Genomic DNA, 13,108 nt, shown 5'->3' on the forward strand with positions numbered 1-13,108 from the left:
TAATCATACGAGTAGTAAGTTCACCAGTGGTTCTTCAAATGTGTGCTAAGCAAACATGTGAGTACACCTCGTGTTCCTTTGCGGACCAGGTTTATTAGTATTATGTCTGTTAAGTCTTTAGTGGATAGGAAGCGTCGGGATCCCTAGTAGATACTGAGTAATTACCCCACAACGAAATAAAATAATTAATATCTGCAGATTCAAAGGGTCAAAGAAAAAGAAGAAGCAAAAAGAGAGAGAAACAAGAAACATAGAATCAAATCAAAACAAAAGAAAAAGTCCTCCAAGAAGTATCTTTATTGTTTTTCTATCACCATGGGTAAAACTGCGCCCCTCAAGAATAAGGCTTGTAAGTGAAACATGGAATCTTCTCTTCTGCTTCAAAACTTAAGTATTGATAAATCTATCAGCGACCTCAGTACGTTCTCGCGCCGCAAAACGTGCGTCATCTCCAAGTATCGACACCGATAAGTCTCTCAAAAATGTCAAGGCTCCAGCAGAAACAGTATACAACCCACAAATCCTATCTCCACATCAAGGTGCCGGTGTGTCGAAGAAGAAGAGTGGAAGACAATTGAGTTCAAAGGCAAAGAAGCGACAAAACAAGGGAATGGATCGAGCAGAAGCGGTAATGGATAGAACGTCCACGAAAATCGAGAAGAGCAAATATAGAGGAAGAAATGTTCAAGAAAGAGCAAAGACGTGGGAAGCTTTAAACAAAAAGGCACAGGAAGCTGTTCAAGCAGCAATGGACAAGGAGAATGAGGAGAACGAGATCTCTGAGGAAGAGGGGGATGTCGACGTCGAGGATGATCAATCGCAAGGAGAAATTGAAATGGATGGTACTTCAGTTGCTCCAGTTGCTCCTGCTGCACTCCAATCAGCTCCGTTACCTACACCAGCGGAGGACGAAGAAGAGATCCTATGAGTTTAAGAGGGGAAACTTATATTTGCATGGCGAACTGGCGTACCAAGGAAGGGAAAAGGATTTTTCACGCTCAAAATTATGACTTTGATACCAATAAATCATGAAGGGTTGATTTGATAGAAATATGGGACGATCGGACTGCAACCAAGTACTGAGATGAGAAGTTCTGTAGGATGGCAAACCATATAGCTGCAGAGCTCTGAATGGTGGAAGAGAAGCAATTCACAGATACAGGTTTGTGGTCTGTGGAACTTTATAGTATGAGAATACAATCTATGCGCTCAAGATTTGACTGCAATGTCAAATGTAAACCGCAGATTTCCTCGAGAAGAATATCACCCCATTATATTTGGCCTCAAAAATTACATAACGTAAGCTATAAACCATAAGTTATATGAATTAACATTATATTTCGAAAAGGTAATAAATCACATTTCAATGCCGACTGATCAATGTTGATATGAAATTTTACGATAAATAAGATTTTGATAAGTCATTGCACTCTTACCCACCGTTATCTTAGCGCATGCTTCTGGTCCCATGAATTCTTTTGCAGGGGTAAGTGCAGCAAGGCAGTCTAAGAATTGCTCTATTTCAGCCTCGTGAGACTTCTCAAGCTCCATCTACACGTTACAACACAATTCAATCTATCAACCCGATTTTCTTAGTATCATTCATATATTCAATCTTAATCATGTCTGGGAAACGTATGACCGCGAATCCAATTAAACCATCACGATACCGACCGGGCAAAGCACATCTTGAAGAAGATGATTCCTCTGATTCTGGAAGTGATGCAGAAGAGACACCTACCATTGCGCCGCCCCCAAAAGCTTCAACCGCAATTGGAATCTCTAGTAGTTCACTGAAAGGTGACATAAACGAGAGGAGGAAAGTCGCAGCAGCCAAAGAAAATGCGCGAATTCAAGAAGAAAAGGCCTTGAAGGCTGCAGAAGAAGAGGGATTTGTAACGGAAGAGGAAAGTGAAGAAGAGGAGGAAGGTAGCGAGGAGGGGAGTGAAGAGGATAGCGAAGAGGAAGAGAGTAGTGAAGAAGAGGCTCCTAGAAAGGTTATGATGAGGCCGATATTCATCAAGAAGGAGAAGCGGAACAATTTACCTGGGGCTTCTAACACCGATACTAAAACGGAAGAAGAATTGGCTGCGGCTGAGGAAGAACGAAGGAAAAAGATGGCAGATGAAATTGTTGAGGAGCAAATCAGAAAAGATATCGCTGCGAGGGAAGCGGGGAAGAAGAACTGGGATGATGAGGAAGAGGTAAATGAGGTCGACGACACCGACGATATTGATCCAGAGGCGGAGCTTGCAGCATGGAAATTGAGAGAGCTCAAAAGAATCAAGAGAGATAGGGAGGCAATTGAAGAGCGAGAAAAGGAATTGGAAGAAGTCGAGAGGAGGAGGAATTTGACAGAGGAAGAAAGGAAGAAGGAAGATGACGAATATATTGCGAAGCAGAAGGAGGAGAGGGAAGGAAGAGGGAAAATGGCAACAATGCAGAAGTACTATCATAAGGGTGCCTTCTATTCAGATGCATTAGCTGCGGAAGGTCTAGACAAAAGAGACATCATGGGTTCTAGATATGCGGACGATGTACAAAATCGAGAGCTGCTTCCAAAAGCATTACAAATGAGGGATATGACGAAATTAGGAAAGAAAGGAGCGACGAAGTACAGAGACTTGAAGTCGGAAGACACGGGCAGATGGGGGAACTTTGATGACAGAGGTCCGAAGAGAGGTGGAGGGGGGATGGGTGGATCTACGGAGGATGAAAGATTCATGCCAGATAGAGATAGAGGAGGTGCTAGCGGTGCTAATAATGTACCCGTGGGTGATGAAAATCGTCGAAAGCGTCAAAGATATGATTAGGTAGTTAACAATTTCGAAGAGTTCCTTCGTGTTAATATCTATAGATGGCGTTGGCATTGGCATTTGACTTGGACATCGAAAGAATCGGACATTCTCAAATTACGCATCCAGTTCGCATAGCCTTGTCAACAATTCTTTCTCATAGGCAAATTCGAGATCGATTTTTATATTCAAGACTTGAAATGGTATTCATATACCCAGTAGTTGTGTTCTTCTGCGCAGCCTAGGAATAAATCTTCACAATATCGTAGCTTTCTAGAATTATCTCATACATACCGCATAATTTATTATTGAACCTCGTCCTCTCAATTCAAAGTAATAGGTAAGCAACGTCGACGATGGATAGAACTCTTCAGATGAAAATCATGAATTCTGTTCGTTGTTTTAGATCTAGCAACATTCTGGTGTGATTGCTGCTATGCTTTTCGATGTGAGAAAAATACAGGGTTGGTATGGTGGTAGAGTATTTCCTTCATCAACTCGCTTGAACCTATCTATCGATTACCAGCACCTCGAACCTTGTCGCTCAACATCATCGGGAAGTGAGATAATGGATGATGAGTATATAGATGGATGTGTTCACTACTTTGTACTATGCAGATGGGAGGGGAGGCACGAGGTAAGATTACATTGGATCTAAGAAAACAGGCTAAATGGAATTGATAGACAGATAGACCATTAGCGAGGGGAAACGAAACGAAACGAAACGAAACGAAATGAAATGAAACTTTTTAGGACGGGAATTGGATTATTGTTTGTGGAGTAATCGAGAGGGAAGAATGTTTCAGGATCTGGAGATCATGTGAAGAGATGAGATGAACTAGAGTTTTGTTTGATATTATTGATCTTTGTTGTGAATGAAGATGTGGAGAATGTATGGTAGAATTTTAATTGTTGATGTGGGAGAAGGACTAGGTAGTTAGTTTTGGTGTGACATTTTCTCAGATGCATAAATAAAGTAGAGAGAAGTCATAAATGCTAGCTCGAGTAGGTACTTAGGTGCTGCGGCTGTGTCTGCATTTCAGTTTGAACTCGTTCCATTGCAACACATCTACAATGATTGTGAAATGCAAGGTAGAGGAGCTTACTCTTATTACTTCACAAGCATTCGGATACGTAATATGTATTGTCTTTGGATGTCGCCATTACATATCGAGATTTGAAGGGTTTTATTGGTGGGAATGTATTGTGTCATCAAATATATTTCAGGTACTTACTAGGTAGGTAGTGATGAGATGCCAAGTAGACTTCTCCGGGCATATCTCCCAAGATGTATCTTCACAAAGTTTTCATCCATTTCATCTATTATCATTTTTCTACTTCTCATCTATTGACCAACTTTCACTCCAATTTTACGATCCTCACCCCGCAAAGACGCGAAACTTTAAGAGACACTTTCCCCACAATCTCCACCCCCTGGGGTCCCGAAGTTGGTGCGGTAACTAAATATGCATATAGCCCATGCAAGACTGAAAGTGGAAAAAGAAGAACCTGCAAGGACTGACTTGCATCGCTCGCGAAAACGTTGATGCGCATCAATAGGAAGTCTCCTTTCATGTCTATCAATGCCGTAAGCTTGCAAAATGCGGAGAGATATTGTCGGCATTCTATCGCTTAGGAAATAGCTTCTTGTTGGCATATTTTCTGCAATTGCCACGATTGACATCCGATTGCATGTATTCGGGTCAATATCTCCCTACAGCTACTGGTGGGTCGATGTCCTATGTTATTCCGAGATGCATGCAACAGAATCATACGTGAAGTCTTGGGAAATCGTAATTCCGAGGTATATATATAGCACTGGGAACTTCAAGTTACATGACGTTTTCCCATCATTGCTATGAGGTTGCATTCATTTTCAATCTCAAGCTTCCAAAATGTTTTATTCTAGTCTTTCTGTTTTACCGGTGCTTGCTGGCATTGCCAGTGCCATCAATATCACTGCGTCTGCAAGTGGTGGAAATGCCTCTTCTCCATTAGCATATGGTCTCATGTTCGAGGACATCAACCATTCTGGTGATGGTGGAATATATGCCGAACTGATTCAAAACCGAGCATTCCAAGGAAACCGAGAATATGCATCGACTTTGGAGCCATGGACAGCAATTGGAAGTTCGGTCTTGACCTTACAGAATACATCGAAACCATTATCCTCAGCATTGCCTACATCAGTCAATGTTCGTGCATCATCCAATGGCACATATGCCAATAGCACGGGCACAATTGGACTCTCCAATCCCGGATGGTGGGGATTCAGCGTCCAACCTCAGAAATATACCGGAAGCTTCTGGGTTCTGGGTGCATACACTGGAAATTTCACGGCAAGCTTGGTCGGTGCGACTTCTGGAACCGTTTTTGCGAGTGTCGATATACCATCCAACTCTACCTCTGAGGAATGGACCGAATTCCCATTCACTCTCGAACCTACCGCTGCAGCTCCAGATGTCAACAATAAGTTCACCATCGAATTTGAAAGTGGTCATTCTCTCAACTTCAATCTTATCAGTTTTTTCCCACCAACTTATAATGATAGACCAAATGGTCTTCGACCAGAGCTTGTGCAAGCCATGAAAGATTTAAACCCAAGCTTCTTTAGAATTCCAGGAGGAAACAATATGTACGTTTTCTGTGTTGTCTCATTTCTTGTAGGTAATGGGCATTACTAATCGTGAATGAAAATAGTGAGGGAGACTCTTACGGTTACAGATGGGTGTGGAATGAGACCATCGGTCCTCTCAAGGATCGTCCAGGAAGACCAGGTATGTATTGAGCAATCCGAATCCAGTCTACTCATGAATATATTGACTAATACTTTAACAGGAACATGGGGTTACCAAAAGTGAGCATAATAGCTTCCATTACATGCATGTCCTGACCTATACATCACTTGATATTAATTTGTGACAATCTAGCACTGATGGACTTGGTTTGATTGAGTACATGAACGTAAGCTTTTATTCCCACTCCGAACCAACAAGCACTCAATCTAATCTCTTAAAGTGGTGCACCGATCTCAATGTCGAGCCAGTCCTAGGAGTCTGGGCCGGTCTTTACCTCCGTGACGACGATTCACAAGTATTGGTTGTACCCGAAGCCGAACTCCAACCATATGTTGATGATGTGATGAACGAACTTGAGTTTCTCCTGGGTGATGCCAGCACAACATACGGAGCTCTTCGTGCTTCCCTCGGTTACCCTGAACCATGGAAAATCAACTATGTAGAAGTGGGCAATGAAGATAATCTCAGCGGAGGAGAACCCTCATATATCGCCTACCGCTGGCCCATGTTTTACAACGCCATCCATGCTAAGTATCCAGATATCCTCGTCATCTCTTCTGCTCAAGATCTTCTCTCTGTTGGTCCTCCTCATGAATCCGCAACGGATTTCCATCAATATCTCAGACCAGATGATTTCGCAGTCCAATTCGACCTATTCGATAACGCAAATCGATCTTATCCCATCTTATTGGGCGAATATGCCGTCATCCAACCAAACGCGAATGGTGCGCCTGTGGACTGGAGTGCCGCCAAAATGGACTACGGAACGTGGGTTGGTGCAGTCGGTGAAGCCATCTACCTTCTCGGCATGGAACGAAATGGAGATATCGTCATTGGAGCCTCCTACGCTCCTGGATTCCAAAACATCAATTCTTTCCAGTGGACCGTAAGTCATCCCCGATTCCAAACTACCGGCCAATCACGGAGATTGAAAACCCCAAACTAACCATCCTCCCCCCAAAAGCCCGATCTCATAACCTTCAGCGCCGATCCCGCCGAAACGGTGCTTAGCTGTTCCTGGCACCAACTGCAGCTGCTCTCGACCAACCGCTTCAACGCCACCGTGCCCTTCCGCGTCTCCAACTCCGCGAATGCAACCTCGCCTTTCGGTCCCGCTTTCTACGTCATTGGCGTCAACGATCCCGGGGAATACGTCTTCAAAGCGGCCATCTACAATACCACCGCTCCGGTGCCGTTCTCGATTGCTTTTGAGGGTGTGGATGCCGGTGCCGTGGGCACCCTGACCGTGTTGAATGCGCCCGAGGGTAATGCGATGAATGTTTATGGGGGTGAGGATGTGGTGGTGAAGACGGCGAAGAATGTTACGGCGGGGACGGGGGGAAAGTTTGAGTTTGAGCTGAAGGAGTATGATATTGCTGTTTTTACTACGTAGATTGTAGATTGTATATAGAGAGAGAGAGAAGGAAAATTGAAATGGGCAATGAAAATGAAAATGAAAATGAAAATGAAAATGAAAATGAAAATGAAAATGAAAGTGAAAGTATTGATTGGATATGTAACAGAAATGATAGGTTTTTATATGTTATTTGTGATTATGTGATTGTATAGCCATTTTTGGGCAGAGATTCGTGGAATTAACTTATCAAAACCGTGATGTGTGTGTGACATGTCTGGAGAATGTAAATAGATGGAATTGACATGTTGAAAGCGCGAGGAGAAACAATTCAGATTTCTAACGGGGAAGGAAGCCTAAACATTCTTTAAATTGCAAATCAAACGATGATAAACGGAATTTTGATCTTGGAAATGGAACGATACTATACTATACTATACTTTACTATACGATATATACAGCATGACAGGATCATGACCCGACACAAGGCAAACAACTCAGCTGGACTGGAAATCCTTGGATATCTGAACAACCCCGGCTTCTTGACTTGGGGATGCTCGCTCCGAATCGCCGATTTGTGGTATTATATTTTCACTCTATGCTAGGAATTTGATAGCGATAAATCAACCGCTCATCTTTCAACATACATATGCATCTAGAGAATCGAGGAAATGCGCAGATTGATAGGGTTCTGGAGTATGTGATTACTCACTGCAACTATTCTCGTTTTGTAGCATACCTCGTTGTTGGTAGTGGTTTGTGGATGGGATGGTTCGTTGTTTAGATCACCAGGATCGGGATTTGTAATTGGCTGTGTTTTTGTGAAAAAGGTTGAGAGGATAGGAATTTTTGTATTCGTGATTGTGTAGGTTCGGTTTGATTGAGGACACTAGTCTCGATTGTTTGGATGATATATGCTGGAGTGTTTATTTTATTAGGTGAGTGGAAATCCACCTATAGAGATGAGAGTTGTCTTGAAGAGAGATAGACAGATTGATATTGGTAGTAGGATAAAGTGATGCTTGCTAACTTCTACTCTTTTCAATGATTTTCGATGCCATTTCGATCCCGTGAGACCTAGCCTATTGTGGGGATATATGTCTGGGCGATATGATAATGAATAGAGTAGTTTTCGAAGGTAGAGGTCGATTGATGAATGATGTTGTTTTTGGGATGGTGTGGATGGAGATTGGGGGGGGGGGGGGGGTGATTTGAGGGTTTGAAGTTTGAAGTTTGAAGTTTGCTGGCTTGAGTGTATATATGGTTGATATGAGGTTTGGGGAGTTGGCAGTGAGCAGTGAGCAGTGAGCGATATATTGATAACAGTGTTGCAGATGAAACAGTAATGTCCGCGTATCTTCAAACTGAATGGCTGCATGTAGATTTGCCAATTCTGAGCATGAAGTTCACCTAAAGAGACAAGTAGGTATGATTGTATAGAATCATGGAGAAGTTGTGCTCCTGTACCTGTCTGTCGTCTCTGCGATGATCACGATGAATATGAAGATTAACAAGGTGTATGCTGTTTCTTCTCACATTCTTGCTTATATCTTACTTACTGTTGCTAAAAGATGATGATTGAGATGTTGAAGATATTCACACGACATTCATTCCTTCATTCATTCAATCGACACATCCGATGATGTAATACGGTAGTAACGATAAAAACTCAAGATTAAGGGTATGTCAAACGATACTTCCTATTGGTTCAATCACGATCTTATCGCAGAATCTGCAAATCGCCCGGAAAATCCAATTATACTACCTCAGACAAAACCCTTTTCTTTCATTCACCCAATCAAATCATTCTTAAATTTTCTTATTCCGTGATTTTCAATTGAGACATTGACCAAGTGATATCAAGAACAACAATATTTACTCTCGAATACTCGAATACTCGAATTCTCGTCATTCATATTTATCTATCGTTTTTATCATCAATATCATCAATATCATCACTATCATCGATGCCCTCAAATTACATTCATCCCAAAAATATCAAGATATAATTAATAGACATCATGATGTCGTTATTATCCTTATCACACGCTTTATCCGTCCAAGAAGCGTTATCGGGCATCTTTGGAAGCATCAGTTTAGCAACTTGGATCTTTTTGTTGGTTCGTCACACCTCTGTATCCAGTTTGGAATCCTTCATGCCCAACCAAAGGATGGACGTTCTATGGTATTGGGTCATGAATACTCATATTGATGTGATTCGATCGTTCTAGGTACCACAACTTATTTTGAACTATCGGTCTCAGAGTGCCGATGGAGTCTCATTGGCTTTCTTGTCGGTTTGGTTTATTGGCGATGTTGCGAATCTTGCCGGTAAGTCAAAAGTTGGATTTCGAGGAGGGTCGCATCATCTGATCAATCATGTCGTGGCCGTGAAAACCATGATCGTGATGTTGGTGACTCTTCTTCCAACCTACCAACTTGTCTATCCAAGATCTCATTCGGAAACTGTCACGTGCGTACATTAACTCGTCTTCAGGTGCAATTTGGGCAGATCTTGTCCCTACAGTCACTGTTCTAGCTATCTACTTCTGCATTGCGGACTTTGTACTTATTTCACAATGTTTATATTACAACAAAATCAATGCTCAAAAACGCCAAGAAACGGAATCCATTGCCCCAACTGAGGAAGATCCTCTTCTTGCCCGTCGACGAAGTAACAGTAACATTGGACTTCCAGGATCTCATAGAAGACGCTCCTCAGCGATGAGTGGAAGTCAATGTCATGAAGATACCTTGACCAAGATTTTGGAAGAGGATGATTCACCAGATGCAAATGCTTGGGTGAAGAATATTGTTAGCATTTTATTGGTTATTGCTGCTGGAACAGCTGGATGGGCTATTGCTTGGAGAAGTGGTGTCTGGACGCCTACACCAGAGAACGGAGGTGATGTTCCTAAGACGAACGAAGTTGCTGTTGGCGCAGAGGTACTGGGATACTTTAGTGCAATTTGCTACCTTGGGTAAGTTATTTCATGGGAAAAGAAAGTCAAAGGACGCGCGCTAATCAGATTATCCATCAAGCGCTCGAATTCCTCAAATCTTGAAGAACTACAAGGAAAAGTCTTGTGACGGTATGCGATTTTATCTGGCCCTCCCACAATACCTTAAGCTAATAAACCACAGGTCTCGCACTCCTTTTCTTCCTTCTCTCATTGATGGGAAACCTGACATATGGTGCTGGTATCCTCTTCCATTCATTGGAGAAAGAATATCTCATCATCAATACCCCATGGCTCATCGGATCTTTGGGAACGATTGTTGAAGATGCAGTGATCTTCCTTCAATTCAGGATGTACGCACCAAAGCCAACTTCAACCACTGCTGTTGAATAGGCGAAATATATGATGAACGAGTACAAATTGCATTGGGGGGATCTCATATTTAGTATCGAACTTGTACAATAGACCGCTACTGAGAGCAGAGGAAGGGCGTTTTTGAATTGTGATCTTTTCGACATGCATGGAAGAGGAATTGGAAGGGTAGATTGAACTACGGATGACGAACATTGGATATACTAATGATAATTAAAGTTTGAAAATGTTTGATATCTTTTTTTACCAAGATCGGCCCCTTTCATTATCATTTCATTTTACATCTAATGTTTCTCATCTCGTGTTTCTTCAATGCCAAGCGCTCTTATAGCAGTAATAATAATAATAACACCGCCAAGCCATCCAATCTCTTCAATCAATCCTTTCCGGCAAAGCGTAAAATCCCCCTTGATACTGTACGACCTCAAATCTCAATTAACTTTCTCATACAATTTATCAACCGACCTCACTCACCTCACCATCTATTTTGCCATCGCAATTGCCACTCTTTAAGTGTTTGAATAGTCCATGAATTATCTGTCGATTTAATTAGCAAGTCACTCTTTTATTTACTTTCCCATTGCATATACACGTAAACAAACAGCCAACGCGCACTCTCTCCATCTCCACACCCCACAGCCATTTTAACCTTAACCCACAACCTTAAACTACGATGCGCTCCCTCGCAACTCTCCTTCCCCTTGCTGGAATTCTTTCCACTGCTACTGCAGCAGGTTCATTGGGATTTGCTCTTGGTGACAAGAAGACCGATGGTACATGTAAATTCACCGCCGACTACGAGGCGGATTTCGATACGATTTCTAAAGGGAGCACGGCTCGCATCGTGAGAGGTTATGCCGCAAGCGATTGCGATACCGCGAAGCAGATCTTGCCGGCGGCGAAGTCGAAGGGCTTCAAGGTTGTTTTGGGTATTTGGTATGTTGATTTGATTTGATTTGATTTGATTTGATTTGATTTGATTTGATTTGATTTGATTTGATTTGAGGAGAAGTGGAGGTTTGGGTGTAGGATGGATAGCTAACATTGTGCAAAAGGCCAGATACCGATGAATCCTTCGCTGCGGATAAAGCAGCAGTAGTCAAGTATGCGCCTCAATATAGCGATCAGGTGTATGCTATTACTGTCGGTTCGGAATCTCTCTACCGGGGAAACTTCACGGGTGAACAACTTCTCGAGAAGATTCAGGATGTGAAGAAGGCGTTGAATGGAGACTTTAAGGTTGGAACGGCTGATAGTTGGAATAAATATATGGATGGGACAGCCGATGCTGTTATTAAGGGTGGTGCGGATATCTTGTTGTGCAATGCTTTCAGTTATTGGCAGGGGCAGGAACTGAAGAATGCTACGCATAGTTTCTTTGATGATATCATGCAGGCTTTTGGTCACATTCAGGATGTTGCTGGATCTGCTACTGATGGACCTGAACTTTGGGTTGGAGAGACTGGTACGATATATATTTTCTTTGCATCTACTTTCGAGTTCACAACATCCGAAGATATTCTGGGCATGATGTTTCAACGTCATGGTCTATATCCACGCTCATATCTTACCTATATGCTAACGTGCTTTCTCAAAGGTTGGCCAACAGCAGGCTCAAAATACCAAAACGCCGTCCCGGGCACATCGTCTGCACAAACTTTCTGGAGTGAAGCCATCTGTGGCATCATGGATTGGGGTGTAAATGTTTTCTCCTTCGAGGCATTCGATGAGCCATGGAAGCCAGTATCTACCGGTGCCGACGGATCTGTCGCGGATGAAACTCACTGGGGAGTCTGGAACAGTGACCGAAGCAGTAAATACTCCTTGAGCTGTTAGATTCGGAGTTCCGAGATGATCGCCTGGGTTCGCATCGAGAAAAGGGGAAGATTCGTGGATATTATGGGGTATCGTTCGCTCGCATATTGATTTGATATTAAAGTGAGGCGAAGATTGGGAAGCATAGGACTGTAGTTTTGCGATTAGATTGTTAGCTTTGGATTTCGAGATACCATTTGTTTTATCTTCCTCCTTCTCCGCTCTTTTGCGATGCCATGCTGGCTTGGCAACGCCTCTTGTGCATTTCTGATCTCATCTCCTGCCCTAGGGGAATTTTCTCATGCAAGGGACGGAGATTTATCTCCATGATTGCGCATATTTTTGAATTTGCCATTGAAACTTTTCTCACGAATGCCCCTCTCTCGTCCCTCACATTCGTCTAATGGAATATGGTGAAAAAATGGAATCATGTGGCTCTTGAAGCGAGACCACGCATATGGCGTATTTTTTGCGGGTCGGACCGTTAGCTGTGGTGTTAGTTGGTCGTTGGTAGCTGTCTGTAGCTGTCCGTGAAAAGACCCTGAACTAATGGCATAGCTCCACGTTTTTACTTGGTCATGATTACCCGGGAGAGATTGTAAGACTTCCGAGGTTGATGGGGGAGATATATTGCTTATTCATTTGTTTGTTTCTTTTAGAGGAGGGTGACATTTAGGTATTATGATTGAACTCAATTGATTGAATTAGTCTGCCTCCACGGTAGTGGCTCCCGGAGGGCCAGCGGAGCGTCTTGCTAATTGATTGCTAATTGATTGATGATATATGATTACCTATTATTATGGTTATCTTCTTCAATAATGTATTGGTTCGCTCCTTGTGCTCGAACCTAAGAAAACTAAGAAATACTAATCAAAACCCCCCTTTACTGCTGTCAGTGCATTTATCCATTATTGATTCGTCTGGGAATTTGCAACATACTATATCCTTTTTTTGAAGAACTATTTGATATCGAGACTCAGAGTCATACTTGTCATACCTAGGTAGGTAAGGAAG

The 13,108-nt window shown here is 42.6% G+C and overlaps 5 protein-coding genes across 5 annotated transcripts; all 5 read left to right on the forward strand.

Annotated features, from left to right (window-relative positions):
• The first annotated feature begins 132 nt into the window (after window positions 1-132).
• Window positions 133-1,350, forward strand: EAE97_010038 (uncharacterized protein). The gene is made up of 2 exons (XM_038880553.1): window positions 133-349; window positions 411-1,350. The coding sequence occupies exons 1-2, from the start codon at window positions 316-318 to the stop codon at window positions 926-928; spliced, it is 552 nt and encodes a 183-aa protein (XP_038728599.1). The 5' UTR covers window positions 133-315; the 3' UTR covers window positions 929-1,350.
• A 272-nt stretch (window positions 1,351-1,622) lies between these two features.
• EAE97_010039 (uncharacterized protein) lies at window positions 1,623-2,813 on the forward strand (the record flags this gene model as incomplete). Its single annotated transcript, XM_038880554.1, has 1 exon — window positions 1,623-2,813. One exon carries the CDS (start codon window positions 1,623-1,625, stop codon window positions 2,811-2,813), a length of 1,191 nt encoding a protein of 396 aa, XP_038728600.1.
• A 1,877-nt stretch (window positions 2,814-4,690) lies between these two features.
• EAE97_010040 (uncharacterized protein) lies at window positions 4,691-6,986 on the forward strand (the record flags this gene model as incomplete). The annotated part of the gene is made up of 6 exons (XM_038880555.1): window positions 4,691-5,430; window positions 5,496-5,572; window positions 5,634-5,652; window positions 5,726-5,759; window positions 5,814-6,479; window positions 6,558-6,986. The coding sequence occupies 6 exons, from the start codon at window positions 4,691-4,693 to the stop codon at window positions 6,984-6,986; spliced, it is 1,965 nt and encodes a 654-aa protein (XP_038728601.1).
• Window positions 6,987-8,968: 1,982 nt separating this feature from the next.
• Window positions 8,969-10,300, forward strand: EAE97_010041 (uncharacterized protein; the record flags this gene model as incomplete). The annotated part of the gene is made up of 5 exons (XM_038880556.1): window positions 8,969-9,067; window positions 9,179-9,278; window positions 9,445-9,928; window positions 9,990-10,039; window positions 10,092-10,300. The coding sequence occupies 5 exons, from the start codon at window positions 8,969-8,971 to the stop codon at window positions 10,298-10,300; spliced, it is 942 nt and encodes a 313-aa protein (XP_038728602.1).
• Window positions 10,301-10,952: 652 nt separating this feature from the next.
• EAE97_010042 (uncharacterized protein) lies at window positions 10,953-12,115 on the forward strand (the record flags this gene model as incomplete). Its single annotated transcript, XM_038880557.1, has 3 exons — window positions 10,953-11,215; window positions 11,335-11,744; window positions 11,877-12,115. 3 exons carry the CDS (start codon window positions 10,953-10,955, stop codon window positions 12,113-12,115), a joined length of 912 nt encoding a protein of 303 aa, XP_038728603.1.
• Window positions 12,116-13,108: the final 993 nt, after the last annotated feature.

The sequence above is a fragment of the Botrytis byssoidea genome (assembly GCF_014898295.1).
Source record: "Botrytis byssoidea strain MUCL 94 chromosome Unknown BBYS_025, whole genome shotgun sequence".
Classification (NCBI taxonomy): Eukaryota; Fungi; Ascomycota; class Leotiomycetes; order Helotiales; family Sclerotiniaceae; genus Botrytis; species Botrytis byssoidea.

Coding starts and splice junctions, on each gene's coding strand:
- EAE97_010038 (XM_038880553.1), top strand. CDS start 316: ATGGGTAAAACTGCGCCCCTCAAGAATAAGGCTT. Junction 350..410: donor GCCCCTCAAGAATAAGGCTT/GTAAGTGAAACA, acceptor TAAATCTATCAG/CGACCTCAGTACGTTCTCGC.